The 19,309-nt window shown below is 40.0% G+C and overlaps 1 protein-coding gene across 14 annotated transcripts in view; it reads right to left on the bottom strand.

The window, feature by feature from the left end:
* The window catches only part of KALRN (kalirin, RhoGEF kinase), a 546,132-nt gene that overhangs the window by 233,151 nt on the left and 293,672 nt on the right, over positions 1-19,309 (bottom strand). For all 14 annotated transcript variants that reach the window (XM_014939313.1, XM_014939255.1, XM_014939245.1 and 11 more), the window contains exon 11: positions 9,860-10,051. In XM_014939313.1, the coding sequence (XP_014794799.1) occupies positions 9,860-10,051 (192 nt within the window). The remainder of the gene's footprint in view (positions 1-9,859; positions 10,052-19,309) is intronic.

Genomic DNA, 19,309 nt, shown 5'->3' on the forward strand with positions numbered 1-19,309 from the left:
TTTTCTACCTTGATTTCCCTGCAACAACAGGTGGAGATAAGAAAACTTTTAAGAACAATTAACCTTCATCAGCAGGTGATTATTCACACTTAGAATGCACCCAGTGCTGTTTCAGTTGAAAGAACTGATGGTTGCTATGTATTAGAAGCATATTTCAACAACATTTTCTGAAGTCACATTCAAGGTCTCGTGGACAAGTCAAGAGGAACATAGAAAACAATGTACATAACGATAAGCTGTAATGTGACCGCATGCCACCAGCAAAGTGTCATCAAATGACAGCACACCTAATAAAATGTGACAAGATGGGACACGACCAGACACTACATATGAAATGCCACAATATGCGACTTCCATGGTAAGATACAGCTGATGAGACACCCTGCTGCAAGAAGTAATTTTGTCAGATGCCACCAAACTGGTTGGGAAGAAATGACGAGTGGAAAGAAAGGGAACATTCTGTGAAAAAAATCCCCATCTGATCTCTTCCTAACCTCTTTCTTGCTTTTTCCCTTTTCCTCGCCAATTTCTTGACATTCATCCTTGGTTGGGCTGCATCTGGTGCTTCTGTACGCTGATGCTTTTTAATTAGTAACCTTGCCTATGGCAAAAGGATTTGCAATGCCTAAACATCTGATGCTTTTTCCAAGTCCTGCATGGACCAGATTGATATAGCACAAAATAATCTCCTCTCAAGGGAAACGTGATTTGGGTAGCTGTGCTGACATCAGGGAGGGTGTAGATCCCCAGCCCAAGGTCATGTAAATTTAATTCAGGGACTATTGGCTCTAGGGGGGAAAGTTGGCTTATAACTGAACAATCAGATGTAAATGTTCTGTGCTTCTTCTGCTACCATAATGAATTGCAAAAACATGTTCCTCTTCTAGTATAATTTTAGTATAAGTTACTTGTAGTTATGAACCTGGATGTAATTAACTGCTGTAATTGTACTAAGCAAATCAAATTCTGCACTTGATCATACTGATAATAGGCTTGGAGAAGTTTTTCCTACATCAAAAGATTTACTCAGATTTACACCAGGGTAATACAGTACAATTCGGTGCAGGAAGAGCTTTCCATAGCTGTAAACAATACACTAAAATTCAGCAACTTACTTAAATAAATGCAGGTACCACTAAATTTTCCTCTAAATTGTTCACTGATTCTAAACATTTTGTTACTTCTCAAATGGGAGCTGCAGTACCCCTTCCCTCTGTGCTTCTTCCAGTGACTTGCCGTGTCTCTTACAGTCTTACCCTGATCTGCTGCTTTGAGCCTTTAGTGCAACTTTTTGCGCTAAGCCCTAGGAATTTCAGAACTAAATAACTTCTGATAATTCTGAATCATTCTGAAACTTCCTAATGATTAAACAAACTGTGGGATCATTCTCCACCCAGTCTTACTAGATCTTTCAACTTGAACCACTATGCTGACACTGACCATTTTAAACCAGTTGTGTAGACTCCATTGCATAGGTGTACTTAAAGTGCAACAGAATGTGTCTTTTGAACGATGAATGAATTACAGGAGTATCCCTGGATGCCTTTAGTCAGTAAATGTGGATTTACTCAGTACAGATAGGCACAACATCATATCACAGGCACTGGCTCCCCACCCTGTTGCCTTTGTACACAGCAGTAAAAGCTGCAAGCCCACACACTGGAACTGGGAGAAGCCCATCTTCCTCAACTTCAGGAAATCAGGAAAATGGGCTGTAATATGACTAATAAAAGGGTACTTTATGAGAGTTGACACATCCTATTTAAAGGTGCTCATAAAACACCCTTCTAGCTGCAGCATGAACGGCTGTTATTTGGAGAGCAAGGCATAGGGGCTGGAGACCCACCTCCATACCACACAAAACACATGCAAGGGCCTGCAAAAGCCAACGACAATATTTGGGTGAAGCCAAGCAGTCAGTAAAAATGCTGGTGAATGGCCTGAAAAATGCAGAAAGCCAAGTGTGAACTTAAATGCAGTCTATAGGAATCCTTTGGCTAGCACATGGCAGAATGATGGAAAGAACTTCTCTTCCACGCGCCTGCCCTTGCTCTGCTGCAGGTTCAACTCCCTGACATTTGGCTTATGTGGCTGCATTTACAAGCATTTAATTCTTATTACCTTGATTCTGTCTCACAATTTTTTGCCATCACAGATGGCAGAATTTTACTCACTAGTGGTCTGGCTGCACTTCAAACTCCCCTGCTCAAGAGCGGGATGTGCTGCCAGGATTCCACAGCTCTCTCCATTCCCAGTTTCTTAATCCTTCATGAAAAACCCTTGCTTCTAGACAAGGACAAATGGACAGGAAAGAGGGGCACCTCACACCATCCCAGCTGTCCTGGTTCCTCAGTCCCAGATCTTTGGCAGTTTTACAGACAAGATTTAACTCTGCAAAAAAAACCCACTGATGTGAATGACTGGTGAATGTATTTTGGTCAAAGCCACAGTCTATGCTGCGGAGTTGGAAAGGGATTTGCTCTTATTTTGCTGCTTCATGGTAATTGATTGCTGATAACCCAGAGTGAACTTTTCCATAGCTCACACAAAAATAACACTTGTTAGACCAGCAGCGATCTCTCTACAGCCCCAATTATCAGAATGGTAACAGTAAACTGGCAACGTATCTGTCTTCTCCAAGGAATTTGCCATCCAGGCAGAGGACTGCACACACGTTACCTGTATGTGCATCTCTGGCAGTTCACTTCTCCCATGTCCTTTGCTCTCTGCCTGCAAATCCACCTCTGATGGGAATATCAGAATGTTTATGAACTGAGCACTTATTTTAAAAAAAACAACACCTTAATTTTTTTAAAAAATACTTACTTAATCCCTTATAAAAGCATTTGCTTTTTTCACCCCCTTGCCTTGTGATTTCTCTGCTTATAATACTCCCCCCATCAAACCACACTGATTCAGCTCCCAGCAAAAACAATGTTCATACTTTTGAGAGCCATAAATGTAAGGTTTGATGTTTCACAGCCCTGCAGTGAGAGGAGGGGAAGGTATTTTCAAAGTCCGATTCTGTATGTGGTTTTGTATGTATCTCAGCTGTTAATTTTACCGTATTGAAGGAACAAAATCTCTAGGTTTGATCAAGGTGTGTGGTACTTCATTCTAACCCTGAAAAGTACTGGGATGTGAAATGGCCAGTCAATGAATATTTTATGCAGTTTGGGTCATTTTAGTGTTTCACAGTTTCATTATTTTTTAAATCTGGCCATAATATGAGAAAAGGAACAAAAGCACTGTCCAGAACATGACTAGTGTGTAAGTGTGTAAGATAAATACCTTGTGGCAGACATGTTCAGAGAACAAAACCTTTTCAGGACTTATAGAAGTTGCCAGCAAGTGGAGTTACTAAACTGATTATCCCCTTCATCACAAGTCTCTGTAATCTAATAGCAATGGCTCTGAAATGTCAGTATTAACAGTTAAAGTCAAACAACAAATTACTAACTTCAGTAACACTAACTTTGAATCCTGGGTCAAATTTACAGCGAATGACAGGATTATACAATATATCCCAAAACCACTGTCATGTTTGCTCCATGATTAATTTTGATACACTCTGTCAACATTTCTGATGTGAGTCAACAGCAGCCAACCTTAGCCCCATGAGCTTTCTGCTCCCTGCTTCCCAGCAACTCATGAGGGCCAAGCCCTGTCAAAATTAGTGACCTACACTGAAATAATCTCCCAATCATGATATTCAACCGAAGCAGAGAGAATTTAATTTCACAGGTCTTGGTTATCAAGTAAAATTAAGTTAGCAGTGCTTGCAATAAAACACTGTTACTGTTCCTAACTGACAGCGTGAACGCACTCCCATTACTCACTTGAGTAACCCCACTGCTATCTATGGGGTGACCAAGGTGACCTGCTGACCAGAAATAATTTAGGTCCATATAGGAAGTTGCCTGACACTTAATGGTCCAGGACTTTGCTCTCAGTTTCTCATGGCCTTATCAGACAAGCTGTTTAGAGTGAAACTTTCCATACCAGGTATCTGCCTAAGGCTGAACTTGATGAATTTTGAAGTAAAAGGTCCAGAATAAGAGGAAGGGGAAAAAGGAGTTACATTGCCTGTGTTAGAAAAGGAGTCTTATTTCTGCTCACATGAGATGCTCCAGACCCTTGTGCTTTTAAGCGAGAGTTTGAAATTTTGCAGGGTTTAGCCTTAATGTCAAGAATATACATTATGTCATTCCTGTGAAAATTTGCCCAAATTTGGTCACTCAGAAGACCTCTGCCAACTTCCAGTTTGCACATGTTCAGTAAGGACCTGTTAAGAGTTTGGCAGTTTGTTTTTCTCAACATTAAATATTTCCTAAGCACGCTCACCTCCCCATTCTGTGGGCCAGGTAGACCTGGCAGGCTCCACAGGGAACTGCAAGCACTGAGCACCTCGTCCTATTGCTCTTCTGACCTATCGAGGGTCAGAAAAGCACAGGGAACATGGCTTGAAACTACACAACCACCTGTCCTGCTTTTTGCTGCTGTCTCACCGGACTCGGTGCAACATAAAAGTGGTAACCTGAAACCCACTGAGAAATGAGAAACTGAGAGCTGGCAAAACATGCTTTTCATGCCCCAAAGAGCTATGAAGCAACTGTAGAACTGCTTTGTAGTTCAGGTGAGACCCATATACTGTAAATGGATATGAATTTAGTGAAGTTCACTCAATCATATCACATCTGCAACCTCTTGTCCAGGAGGCTCAAAAACCATTCTCTTTTAAACAAAATGAAAAAAACAGCTAAGAATCCTGTACCATCATTTGATCCTAGTAGCTAAGAGCTCACAGAAAAACATCAACTATCGTGAAATTTGTGATAAAACTGCAAGACCTGACAATCCTACCAATAATCGATTCAGATCTGAAGTAAGAACCTGAATTCAATCACGCTTAATCCTGACACAAACGATTCAGGTACAAGTCTGTTGAAGGCATTTATCCCACTGATAACGATTTATAACTTTACCCTGCCATACAGATAATTGGATTTGATTCCCAAGGTACCAGGTTTCTGCTCACACCATCAGGAATGTCTTGGTCTAGGAAGGTATGAAAATATTGACTATAAACTTAGAGAGCATTATGAATACTGTAGGACAGTAGGACGCACAACATCTCGTTTATAGGCATGGCAATAGGACAACTACATTACTCATGAGTTATGACACTAACAATCACTTAAGGGACTCCTCTAAATTTATGCCTCCAAAATGTTTTTACTATACCACAAAGTCATCATTTCAGCCTCTTGCATGTATTGTTAAGTAATGCCATTTAAAAAAAATTGAAAATTATTGTTATGCTAAATTGACAGTCTTTTTTCACATTCCTTCAATTGTACACGTCAGAGTTTAGCAGAAGGAATCCTCTTATGCTTTCACATGAAATGAGCAGTGATTCAAGTCTCCTGCAGTACAAAAAAGCCACTCTTAACTTTCATTGCTCAGGTGATATCTGGATTTAAATGACTCCCTAATTCAACACTTTATATTGTCCTGAAGAAATTCTAACAAGGGAGATTATAAAAGGCAACATTTCTTTGACAAGATCACTTTGAAGAATGGGAACTGTTAAAAGTTTCTCAGGTGCTGGGAATCTGAGTTGTCACACGTGGAGATGAAGAGGTGGGCAGAGTACAGGTGAAGCAGAAGTTCACAATCAACGTCCTCATCCATGCCTGGGAATTACCACATCAGAAATGCAATTATCTCTGCTAGGAAGACTATAAGAAGCTACATGTTCATTGCAGGAAGGTATTTAGAATATTTCTATAAAAAACAAGTTGGTAAGACTGGTTCTTTCTACTTAATTCTCCCTTTCACCAGTTCCGTCTCAGTAGATTAATATATCAAGAAATAATGAGAATTTGGGAAACTTAGATGAAAAATACCTCTCGCCCATAGTTTCCTGCATTATTGCCAAGAAAACATGAAGGGAACTGTTTATTCATTTCCAAGGACATAAGAGAAACAGTTGTTAATAGTTTAAAAAATGGTTTTAAGAACTACAAAGGATGAAAAGAAAAATGATGGTTATTATTAAGAAACTAATAATGCCTTCCAGGATAATGTCAAATATATCTGGCGTTAAACACATTAACATGCCAGACAAACTGCTTTCTCCTTGCCCCAAGACACTCCCAGGTGATGGGTTTGGATAGACACAGAACAGTCCAGCGTCAGGCGCAGCGTGGCTGGTAGGAGGGGTAAGGTTCACCAGGGAGGCGTGTGTCAGCGCTGTAACCGGAATGCCTTCTGGTAAAACAGCAGCAATGGATCTCAGATCTCCCTGTACTTTACTGCTGGAGGAAAATAATTTTTTTGCCTTGACATCTGCTATAATTTAAATCTGACTTTGAACTCCTTAACTCAACTAAAGTTGCTACTGACCCAAAGGGAAATTTGCTTGATAAATCCTGACTTTAAAATTGGAATCTAAGGTTATCTTTGTTGTTTGGGCCTGAAATCCCAGCAAATAGAGTGAATTTGTTTTTCAGCAGGATGGTGCAGATATGACCTGGACAAGTGGCTAGAGCAAGAACCTGCATTTGGTTCTTGGGCCAGCTCTGTAGGCCGGGAGGTCTCACAGGGGCTGAACGCATTTCCTAGTCAGAGAATCATAGAGTAGTCTAGGTTGGAAGGGACCTTTCTGATCATCGAGTCCAACCATCAACCTAACCCTGGCAAAGCCATCACTGAACCATGTTGCTAAGCACTATATCTACCCATGCCTCCAGGGATGACAATTCCACCACTTCCCTGGGCAGCCTGTTCCAATGCTTGATAACCCTTTTGGTGTAGAAATTTTTCCTAATATCCAATGTAAACCTCCCCTGGGACAACTTGAAGCCATTTCAGAGCTCAGGGAGGAACCAAATGAGAGCTGCTGGTACAAAACAGAGAAAGGGTGTAATACTATCATAGCCATGTTGGCAAAGGAAGGACATTTGTTTTTCTTCATTTTTGAGGACTTCAGCTATCTGTTTTATATTCATATTGAAGAATGACAATTACATTGGTTCACTCACCATTTTACAATATACATGAAGGGCCAAGCAAAGCCAAACAATGAGTAATTTCTACTTGAGCCAATATATTTATAGTATAAAAAGGCAAATACAGATCCAAACATGTGCTAAGGCTCTCTTATTGTAATGCTTTGCCCTTTGCACCAGTTCCCCCCCGGCAGTCTTTGGTTACTTCACTGTGTCTATGGGGATCCCCACAGCTGGCAGACAAATCCTGTAACCACAGCAATTCCCTCACTTATTATTTTTGGCAAAAAAATAAGGCATTGGGCTGTGTGACTCCCCCCAGTGCAGAAACGTGTCACTGAAGGAGGCAGGTAGTGGTACACAATGAAATTCAGTGAACCTGCAGAAAATCAGAGCGTTTGGCCCCCATAGGAGTGAAATAACATGGAGGTAAGTAAGTGAAAACTTCCTTTCTCTTGCAGAGCTACTGTGCATCCTCCAGCATTGGGGAACTGCTGGAGACAGCAATAACTTTAGCAGCCTCTCTGCACCCAACCCAACAGCTGTCATTTTTTCTGATTGTCCTGGGCCAAGCAACACAGGACTAACTTTTCTTCTATTGCTGCACTTTTAGAGGACTCTAGTGTCTCAATTCATGAAAATGTTTACTTTATAGTGAGCCAGGCTACGTGGGATTAAACGTCTCAGTGTTTTCGAGCCTTGCCAGGTGCAGGGATGAGAAGAATTGAGGCCTGGGTATATGACCCAGACTGTCCAACAGGATTATTTCATACCACGAACATCACATTCAATATAAATTAGAAAAGTTTGCTGCGTAGTTCTCTCTCCCTTGAAGATGGCGGCCCAGAGAACTCCTTGCCCCAGTGCTGGATCCCTGAACCCTTCCTTTCCCCCCGAAGCTGTTGCACTCACAGAGTCTGACATTTATTGGTCATTGCTGGGAGTGCACAGCTTCCTGCTGATAGAATTGTCTGAGTATAATTCTTGTATACTGTATATCAGTATCAGAATTTTATATTTCAACCCTTGTGTTTCCTTGCTTTCCCCGACTCCCCTTTCCAGGTGGGGAGGGGTCATCGGGTGATAGAATAATTGTCCAAATGACAAGAAATTGTTATAGGTTTTCTCAAATGATAACACTGATGAATGTGGATTCCTGGGTCCACCCTAACTTTGCTGATGTCCCAGCTTGATGCTACAGCTCCCTCAACTGTTCCTCTGGAGAGAGAGAGGCACTCGGGAGTCTGTCCACTCTAGATCTCCCCAGAACTGATGTAAGTTCTTACTGACCTTTCCAAAAAGCCATCACAGCACCAATCTGTCCCATGACTAAACGTGAATGAGACAGAGATTTAGGGTTTACTCTCAATAGCTAGTGAACAGCACTGATGCTGTCACAAAAGTCTGGGTTGTTTTAATAGTTTTAAAAAAATGTGCATTTTTATACATCTACATTTCTATACACCAAAGCAGGGCTCATTAAAACCAGGTGAGTGGAGCAGGCAAATTCCCTTCGTGTTGAAGAAAGGTAGAAAGGAGTATAGTGGCACTGTAATACAAACCCCTTCATACAGGGAAGTTCTAGTTCCCAAACCGAAATTAGGCTACACAGCACCAGGAATCATCAGAAGAAATTTAGATGATTGAAAGCATATTATACTGATAACTTCCTGGAGTCATGCCTATCTTTGTGTTACTAGTCACCGCCTGCATAGGTGAAGCAAGGTTAATCACAGTAGGAAACTGTTATGAAATAATTTTGACTGAGGAAATAACTAATTAAGTTTCCCCCATGGCAAACCAGCATAGTTGCAAGTGCTTGAGCCACTCTGGAAACAATAGTACCATTCACAAGCGTAAAGCAAGTAGATTTTAGTATATGTAAAAGGAAAACCTTCATGTATCAGCAGCTATAATGGACACATTGTAATTCCATCTTCCACATATATATATATATGTTTACACACATACGAATGTGTGCATACACCTTCTACATAAAGAGATTCCCCAGCACACTGAAGCCTGCTATAAACAACTTGTTTGTAACATGTAAATCAGCAAACACAGGCAAAGCTTTCAGCTTCTAAGAACATCTTTCTGATCAAGTGTGCTTTTGCAAACAGATGCTGCAGAGCATGAAAACAACCATTCCGACTAATTCCATCTCTCTCAGCAGAAACCCTATCTTTAAAAGTCACTCATCACTGAATGGCCTTTGGTCTGCAGAAAAATGTGAAGCATGCTTTAATTACATCCCCAGTGGCCTCCCATCCGATGTCCTGTCCACTGTATCTCTGGCGAGACAGCCTTATCTCTGGATATTTTTCAATTACACTAAACAGCATTTATTCAGGTCCTCACTGATTCACTGTATCAGTATGTGGCCATTTGCTCTTTAAGCACAATTCTGAAAAGTGAAGTCTGCCTCATTAAACAGTGTAAGATTTCCAGTAATGCTTAATAATAATGGCTACATTAATTAACGTTACATTCAAATGGAATCCCTCTGAGGATACGTATCACACTGCTATCATGTTTATACCTAATGTGTTAATATCAACTCATGTTCTTACAAGAGAATTGTTGCTTTATAACAATACATTCTAGTTGTGAATTAAGCACCACTTGATGTTAGATATGCTGCCCCTATATTTTAGTGTACTATATCATACATATGTTTCATTCACATTATATTTCCTCTTTATAATAGTTAGTCATATGCATCAAATGAACTTGTTATCAGCCCTGCACAGTGAAGACACCTTTTCTATGTCATCTGAGTTTTTAGAGTCAGCCTCTTGCAGCACTCTGCAATACACAGAAAAATCCCCTCATGCACATCTTACCTCTTTGGTGTGGGTATGGAAGGAGACTGACATGTCCAAGAGAAGTTTCCTCTGTTCCACCCTCCGAACAAAGTCCTGAATCCGTACTTCCAGATGCCGAGCTGCTTTATAGATCTCTTCAGGGTCACATTCCCCAGTCTGAGCCAACTGCTCTGCAGCCTCCAAAAGCTTGTCTGCATTGGTGTATGTATTCTACCATTAAACAAAGCAAGAAACCAAGTATGAGTAATACAACTGTGGCAAGTAAACTCCTGAAAAAGGCTGTTTATACTTTCAAAGGCATGAAAGCAAGTGATTACCAGAGTTTTAAAACAATAGTAATAATTCCTACTGGCACTTCCATCTGTGAAAGGAGAATGTATAAAGCCACAGAGACTATTCCCTGTGTACAAATGAAATAATTTATTTGAAACACACCACCCCAGCCCAATCCTCCCAGGAGCAGCAACAGGACTGTGCACTTGTTTATTTCCAAGTCTCCTGGAATTTCTCAAAGATAATGTAATGAAGCAAGTGGGACTAACCACCACAGAAGCCCATGGTGCCTCACGTGACACTCATCTACAAGCTCGTTGCAAAGGCCTCCCAACAGCTATCACATTACAGCATGTAATCATGGTAGCCAGAGATGTCTCAAGATGCCTCAAGAAACATTTGCCTTTCACTGACTTTTGTGAGATAACTCGAGAAGACTGTGTCTTCAAGTTCCTTCTACATTTTTTCCTCTTGCCTACTGTTCTGCATCCAATTTCTAAATGGAGAAAGTCTCTTTGATTAGCGTGCAGCTGCCAATATGTAAGCTCAGATTGCTTTGGAGGGGTATCATTTCTAGTTTGTCCAAGGCATCTACCTGCCCTTCATTACAAAAGAATTTGAACACTTTGCCATCCTGAACAGATTTGCCCCATAGCCACAGCCTTTGCCACATGAGATGTATTATCCCTGCTTTACAGAGAGGGAAGTGAAGAATGCAGAAGCAAAGCGATGTACACAAGACAAATCAGACTGTAGAGGAACAGAGGTGAATAGCATCAAAGGTACCTCAGCTTTCAAACCACCTGCCCATCCTTTCCCTCTCTCCTTCATGTTTCTGGAAAACACCACTGAACTAATACACCAGAGAGCAGAAATGGAGGAGTGTAGTCATCTTCTCCATAGCCATGGAGCTATGGTTTACTCAGCCATGTTTAGTGAACTGAACATAGCAAGCTCTTGCTGTCACAGAAAAGCTTCTTCACTCAAGTTGAGGACAATAGCTCTGTGGCATTTAGCACTTAACAAAAATAAGGAGAGACAAAGATTTCAGCTTAAAGGTCTTTCCAGTACCTTCAGGTGAGATCTTCAGAAATGCTTGGTGTTGGCCTAAGACTGCTCCCACTGGGAATTTTAACCTCCCCATTAATAGAAGCAGAACTGCAACACTTTCCTTTTCAAAATCTTACTGAGAATCCTTCTCAGTTTAAAAATGCATTAACTTGATACTTATTCAAAAAATACCTTTGAACACTGTGGACACATATGTACTTCTAAGCATTAAAGGAACACTGTCAAACATAAAAGCCATGAACCAAGTCATGTTGTTATTACTTAGATAATATCCTGCTGCAGTCAATAGTTTTTGCTTGAGAAAATATTGAATACAAAGAGGGAACATTGGCCTGCAAGTGTTTAATGGGGGAAAATATTTCCAGTTATAAAAAGCAGAAAGAAAACAGCTCATTCACTGTTCATTTTCCCAGTTTCTGAAGGCTGACTATATATATGTGCAGTATTTGCATTTCTTCTTTTGGACTGTGAAGAACATATTCTAGACAGTTTTGTTACCAATAGTAAATTTTTATTCCCTCACTTTCAGGCCGCTGCTATAATGGTTAGGTTGTTAACAGCAGCAAACGTTACGTTTTAATAATCATTTTTTGGAAACCCCTTTAGCTGAGAATTTGTAAAAAATGTTCCATTTAATATGATCTGAATAAGGGTCCAGTTTCACTTAACAGCATCCTTTCTGAATGATCCTCTTCCAAAGTATTTGGTGCAAATGCCAAAGCTAGCGCTATTTTTCAAAGTCTACTCTACTCTAGGACTTTTCACAAATTACCACTACAACAGCTCAAACACCACTCCAGCACCCTGGGGAGAATGCTGTCCCCTGCTTTTATTTATAATATTTAGCATACTTTTAAACACATTCAGCCTCTGCTTATGGCACAGGCTTGAGACACAAACACCTTTGTTGAAATAGAGTACGAATACAGCTTTGCTGCATTTGTCCCTAACACCCTTATGTTCATCTCTGCTGAAAACCATTACAATTTACTGACTCCAACACATGCTGTACCTAATTATATCTAGATGAGGTGACTTCAACAATACAATGATCAGATACAAATATCCTGCATGGTGAAAAGAGTGTAGGCTGAGCCCCAGATTTTGGGGGAAAGCCCACCTGGGCTGTGGCAGGCTCTGTCAGCCTACAGTGATGCTTCTTTGAAGCATCCATACCTAATTTTGGACAAGTTTGCATAAATATTTTGTGCACAAGAAGCCTGAACACAGCACATTTTAAGTATGCTGAAATTTTTGTCCACTTCTTTTTCTGTTTTTGTCCATCGAGTTCCCAGGTAAGTGTTTGAGTTTTTTAAAACAGGTGCATTTTATAATAGAGGAAAACACTCATGGCTTTATCCCTGACATTCCAGAAGGAAGACCTGGTGCTGAGACATTTCCAGCTCCCTGTTGCAGATTTGAGAGGTTTAGTTACATTTCAGATAAGCAACCATATTTGGGAGTTAGCCACACTCGCCTTGAACTCCAGAGTTTGACATATAATGAAAGGATTGTCATCTACTGTTAGATGAGACATAAACACAGCACAGGCCAAATAAGCTAGAGGTCAGTTATTTGGTAAGGGCCTGCTCTACTTTTGTTGTGTTCATTTGCTTCAAGTGCACATAAATCATATCAAAACTTGTTACGCCTATCAAATATTTTCATGTACATCTATTTCTCTACAAATGCTGAGCTAAAACTATGTTGAACCTGTGAGCTTCATCCCCGTTGCTACTGTAGTGCTGCGCTGCTTGCCTGCTCTGTACATTTTCATCCTGAGCTCACTCTCTTGCTTGTAAGCTCTTCAGAGTACAGACCCTTATTTCATTTGTTTCGAGCACTTCGTACTTTTTTTGGTATGACATAACCCTGGATCAGGCAGGGTGAGACTCCAAGAGAGAATTAAGACTCCCAGCCCTTCTCAGATCTGGAAGGATCTATCAGGAGCACAAGATCTAGGTACATTTCCAAACTGGCATCGAGATTCAAAACTTTGGAAGAAGGTAAGAGCTAATGCAACCACAGAAGAAACTTTTCACTACTAGGAGGACAATTATGGCTGTCCCCTTTTCTGCAAACTGCCAACCATGGAAGGTTTTCTGTGGCATCCTGAGGAAGGAGACATCAAGAATGGCTAATCCCTCCAGAGGGGAGATCCCAAGAAGAAACTCTTTTGGGTCTGTGGAAATTAGTTCCTGTCAAACAATAATAGCACAAGTTCCACAGAAAAATAGTCTACGAGTTATAAAATTATATTATCTCTGGAAGTTTAGGGGTGTGTGGTATTTTTTCCTAACATTGTATTAACCCCTGAGAGAACTGCCATGTGCAAATCCTTGAAAATGTTAGTGATCTGCTAACTGGCTATACATGCTCCTGTACCATTTCAAGCACAAAAGCAACTTCCATCGCAAATATTTTAATAATCTTTCTATACTAATCTTTGCATAATCACCTATTTCAATCTTGAAATCTGCAATCACAAAGAAATGAAACCTCACCCTTCACGTTTCAGAGTGAAAATGGCTGTAATATACACTTTTGGAACTAATTTTAGATGGAGCCAGGAGGCTATATAAAAGTCTCTCTTCTGTTTCTTGCAAATAACAAAAAAGAAACACAATTATGGAAAAGAAATAGACTAACAAAACCTATACAACAATCCTTACCACAATTCAGACTTGGAGGTGATGGCAATATTTACTAACAGGATTCCCATAACTTTGGTTTATTAACTGTTAAGAGTTTGATGTTCCGTAGCAAGTGCAAAAAAAAATGGTTTATGAAAAAGCTGGTGTGAAATTTGTCAGTTACATTTATCACAATTTCCTTTGCATTTCAGACCAACAAGTGCCAAAATGTCAGGATCCATTTCAATCTCTGACCCAGGTAGCAGATCTCAGCCAAGATTCCACTGTGTATCCAGGTTAAGGCATATGAAGCTATCTCTGCATTGGAAATGCACTATCCAAACACAGCTCTTTTGGTTAACTGCCTAAGAGATTTCCTTAAAGTTGAAACAGGCATTATTTGGTCCATAATTTTTGTGTCAGGGAAGTGTTTCATCAACTGTTCTCTCCAAACCTTAACCCAGAGTAGGAGTTGCACTGATTCTCAACACCAGAGAGATTTGGCTGTGTGCAGTTTGTGCTTGGCCTCATCTGTTACACAGAAAATAGTACCACAGTGCTCAGCGCAAACCAACCAAAGGGCCCCAATTCTGGTTTGAAAGTATTTGGCTTTTTGGTTTTTTTCTATCTAAAAATAAATAAATAATTGCACGAAAAAATACTGAATAATGCATCAGTTATTTCTTCGACCAATGTAAGGTTACAGGCAGCAGAACAGAAATATTTTGCCTTTCTAATTTATGATATGTCTTGCAAGCTAAAGAAATCTAGTATCTTAGTCACTTAGAAACAAATTAGAATGGAATGGAATAGACTATTTTAGTTGGAATAGACTTAAAACAATCATCTAGTTCAACTTTCTGAACAATTCAGGGCTGACCAAAAGTTCAAAGACTATTTTAGTTGGAACAGACTTAAAACAATCATCTAGTTCAACTTCCTGAACAATTCAGGGCTGACCAAAAGTTCAAAAAAATAGTACCGCAGTGCAAACCAACCAAAGGGCCCCAATTCTGGTTTGAAAGTATTTGGCTTTTTGGTTTTTTTCTATCTAAAAATAAATAAATAATTGCACGAAAAAATACTGAATAATGCATCAGTTATTTCTTCGACCAATGTAAGGTTACAGGCAGCAGAACAGAAATATTTTGCCTTTCTAATTTATGATATGTCTTGCAAGCTAAAGAAATCTAGTATCTTAGTCACTTAGAAACAAATTAGAATGGAATGGAATAGACTATTTTAGTTGGAATAGACTTAAAACAATCATCTAGTTCAACTTTCTGAACAATTCAGGGCTGACCAAAAGTTCAAGCATGTTGTTAAGGGCATTGTCCAAATGTCTCTTAAACACTGACAGGCTTGGGGCATTGACCACCTCTCTAGGAAGCCTGTTCCAGTGTTTGACCACCCTCTCAGTAAAGAAATGCTTCCTAATATCCAGTCTAAATCTCCCCTGGTGCAGCTTTGAACCATTCCCATGTGTTCTCTCACTGGACCCCAGGGAGGAGAGCTCAGCACCTCCCTCTCCCCTTCCTCTCCTCAGGACCCCAGGGAGGAGAGCTCTGCACCTCCCTCTCCCCTTCCTCTCCTCAGGAAGCTGTAGAGAGAAAGGAAGTCACACTTCAGCCTCCTTTTCTCCAAACTAGACCAACCCAGTCCTCAGCCACTCCTCACAAGACATTCCTTCCAGCCCTGTCACCAGCTTTGTTGAACTCCTTTGGATGCACTGAAGTATCTTAACACTCTCTTTAACTAAATGAAAAAAGGAAACACACAAATCCTATATATTTGTGTTTTCACTGACCCTTCCCCACATTTTTAAGGCATCAATCAATTTAATGCAGCATTTTGGTTTCGACCCAAGTGCATTTTCAGAAAATGATTCCATGTAGCTTTCCCTCTACTCCTAGCAACTACACTTGTAGCTAGTTTAGTGCTGCATATTTCTAGGCAGATTACACTGAAAATAGCTGTGTCTAATATTGGTGCAGGGCAGTGTTTATGGCCCAAATCCGGGCAATTTTTTTCCAGAACAATTTCCCCTTGCATGGTATTTTACAGCTGCTTATTATATTGGAGAGGTTTGCATGGTAACTGTCTCCAAGATTTCCAATGTCTCGTGAACCCCGCTGATGGGCCAGAGAAAGATGTTTAGCTGTAAGCATCAGGAGAAACATGGGGTAGGGGAACGGGGCAGGTGATCAGACACACTGCCATGTTAAACACAAACGACATACCTGAGACACTGCACTTCCTAAGCAGATGTTTAGATATGCTGAAGGAGAATCAAATAGCACTGGTTTGACTTATTCTGTGCTTTAAAGTTCTGTGAAAGGCAGTTCCAGGCAAAGGTTCCTCTTACTGATTCAGAGAGCTTTGTCACCTAGGTTTTTCCATGTAAAAGGCACAGAAGAGATGGCATCTCTAGAGGCCAGTAAGTACTGACTAGAGAGGGAACTTAGATGACTAGCTTAGATCTGATCTTCTTGACTAAAGACTAGTGATGTGAATCCCATCTTATGCCTGGAGGCTGAAGCTTAGGAGACTCATTAGGCTTTCTCTGATGTGATATCCCCTTTATGTTCTTTAGAGTTGTGACTCAACTCTTCAACACCAAAGATGAAATCGCAGTATTATTACTCCTGCTGTGAAGATGGGATGTAGAGACAAAGTTCAAAGCTCATCCATCTCTCACTGAAAACAGTAAAAAGGATCTTACCGACTTCAGCAAGAAGTGGGTCAGCCTCCCAGCCATTTACTCAAGATTTCAGTAGAGACAAAAAATGGCAAAGGGCTAAAAATAGACCTCTGGAGGGCTCGTAGCCCTGTTCTGCACACAGCCAGCGGGTAGCACTCCTTCCCGCAGAAACTACAGCACGATTCACATTCACAAAATGATAACTGCAGAGTTGATTCCGCATTTCTGCTCAATCCTTATAAACTATTGATATCCTGAATTATGAAGCTCAGTTGGTGCTATCAGATCCTTTGCTCAAGCCACTTTGTTAAAATTAGCTCCATTTTTTTGTTTAGGTTAAGTGATCTCACAGTCAGGCTTTTGTGGAGAATTATATCCTTAGTAATTTGATATTCTAAAGCTAAAATGAGTGACCACAATGAAGCATTTTTTTGATAAATAAAGCTGAGGGTTAAGGAAGCATCCATCTTTGTCAAAATTCCCCCTCCCTTAAGAAGGGCAAAGGCTAAGTGCATATGATGATCTAATGTGAGATGTGATTTTATTCAGTTTGAATTTCACATAATCAAATCAAGACCTGTATTCTTACTTGGGCTCTATTGCTCTAATTCAAAACAGACTTACCAGGAATTACAGTTGCAGAAGTTAAAGGGAGAACATCTCTCTGAGGTCATGCAGCCACTTGCTCTATCAGTACAGGATTGTTCCCTACTGTACACTAGAATGGAAACCTCTTCAGACCTTTTTTAAAAATATCCAAGTTAATAAAGTTTCCATCACCTTCTTTTGCAGACTGCTCTCTCCTTAGATGTGGCAATTCATCTTAAGTTTTTCTTGTCATAATTTTGCCCCAGCTCTTGCCCTGTCCTTGAAGTTTGAGCTCTTCAGATGGTACAGCCTGTTATATTAATCTTTTGATGGACACGTAAGAACATGCCTACCTTTAAACGAGTGAATCACATCTCTTTAAGTAGTTTAACAAATGAGGGTCTCGGGAAAGCTTATGAGTGCAAGCATGTGCCATTGTGTTCAAGTATCAACCACCTGACACTTTCAATGAAATTACTACTATTCTCAGAACTGCATCTCTTTACAATCAGAGTTTAGGAAGCAGAGTGCCTGGAATGTCACCACTACTTCAGCAGACCAGCACTGCATAGAAAACATCTCACCCAGCTCCTGGAAAAGTTATCTTTGCAGCTGGTACATGGCATTGAAAGGTCCTTACGCCTCTCATCTCTCATCGTGGGACTATGGCTCATTCACAATGTTTTAAATTATTTTTCTTCAGACATTTTCTGGCTGAGCATCTGTATTTACTGATCCATTGTTTCTTCTTTCTTCACTGATACCTGAAGCTTAGCTCAGTTCAGGAACATCCAAAAATTTGGGCAATGTGAAGTTTGCTCCCATTTCAGATGGCTAAGAGGTCAGATATAATACCATGCTAGTACTAATTATTACTTTACACCTCTAGTAATTCCATTAATTCAGTTGGATTATCTAAGCATAAGGTATTTTTGAGCATGAATGAAAAATAAACAGTTCCCAGGAATGACAAGGTGGATATCACACAGCATCCTCACTAACCATTGCCAAGAACCAGATATTTTTCCACGTATCATTACCTTTTATTTATGATTTTCCCTCAGGGTTCATATACAAACTGAGATGAATTTATTGTTTGAATTTAAAAGAATGATGCTTACACATTACATCAAATGCTGAAACCCCAGAAAAATTGTTTAAAAGCTACCTTAGACCTCGAAACTAATAAATAAGCAAGATCAGAATTAACAGCTGGAAATGCGTTAGCTAAAAGAATTCTTCTTTGCGCTATTCCATATTGAGTGCTTACTTTAAATTAAAAAAAAATGTTGCCTATGGTATATTTTGTCACATCAACTGTTCTTCTCACTCTGGACTGCAGTCATAAATCAAGTAAAGAACACTCTTATTACCACAATCATGCTAATTAACTCCAGTGTGATCACAACCATTACTCAATGAAAAGCCAGCGAAACATACAGTGAAATAATGTTTTAAATGCCACACATCATATCCAATATTAATAAATATGCAAAGACTCATAGATGGAACATGCATGCGCATAGCACTACACACAAAGAACAAGTGAACTTCTTCGCTCAGTGTGGACAGCTTATCTGTCACTGAATTTTTCTGTGACCACTGAAAAGTACCATCTATGCAAGGACTTGACTTAGAACAGCTCCAAAGCTATTTTCTTCTTCTAAATCAGAATGCTCAGAAGCATTTTTGCCAAAGATCTAGACTTTTCAAACTTCTGCTTATATATATGTTTTTTTTTTAAAATGTTGTAAGATTAATTTTAATTTTTGTTGCAAGGGGGAAGACAAGGGATTTAATTCTTTGTGTAGGCAGAGAGACTACATCCACCAAAGGCGTCACCTGGAGCCTGGCAAACTTCCTCTTTGCTCCCTATTTTAATGAGTATATAAGTGCAATCTCCTCTATTAAATAAACCACTAAGCACTTGCTTTATATGAGATAAGTAAATAGTCCTCCTCTTCCCAGGGAAGCAATCCGCACACTTGGTGTTATAAGGAGGGCATCTCATTGCAGAATTACACTGGAGTCTGATGCACATCCTTGAAGAAGATGCAGTTTAAACTACCAAAAATACGTGCACCTTTACACTTTGTGAGATGTGATTTAAGAAGTTTTGATCTACAGAACTCCACATAGGAGCTGGAAAAACACCCCTTTGGCATAAGAGCAAAGTTTTAATCCCACAAAGGCATCTTTGGC

This window comes from Calidris pugnax, unplaced genomic scaffold, assembly GCF_001431845.1.
Source record: "Calidris pugnax isolate Ruff unplaced genomic scaffold, ASM143184v1 scaffold21, whole genome shotgun sequence".
In the NCBI taxonomy this organism is placed as follows: Eukaryota; Metazoa; Chordata; class Aves; order Charadriiformes; family Scolopacidae; genus Calidris; species Calidris pugnax.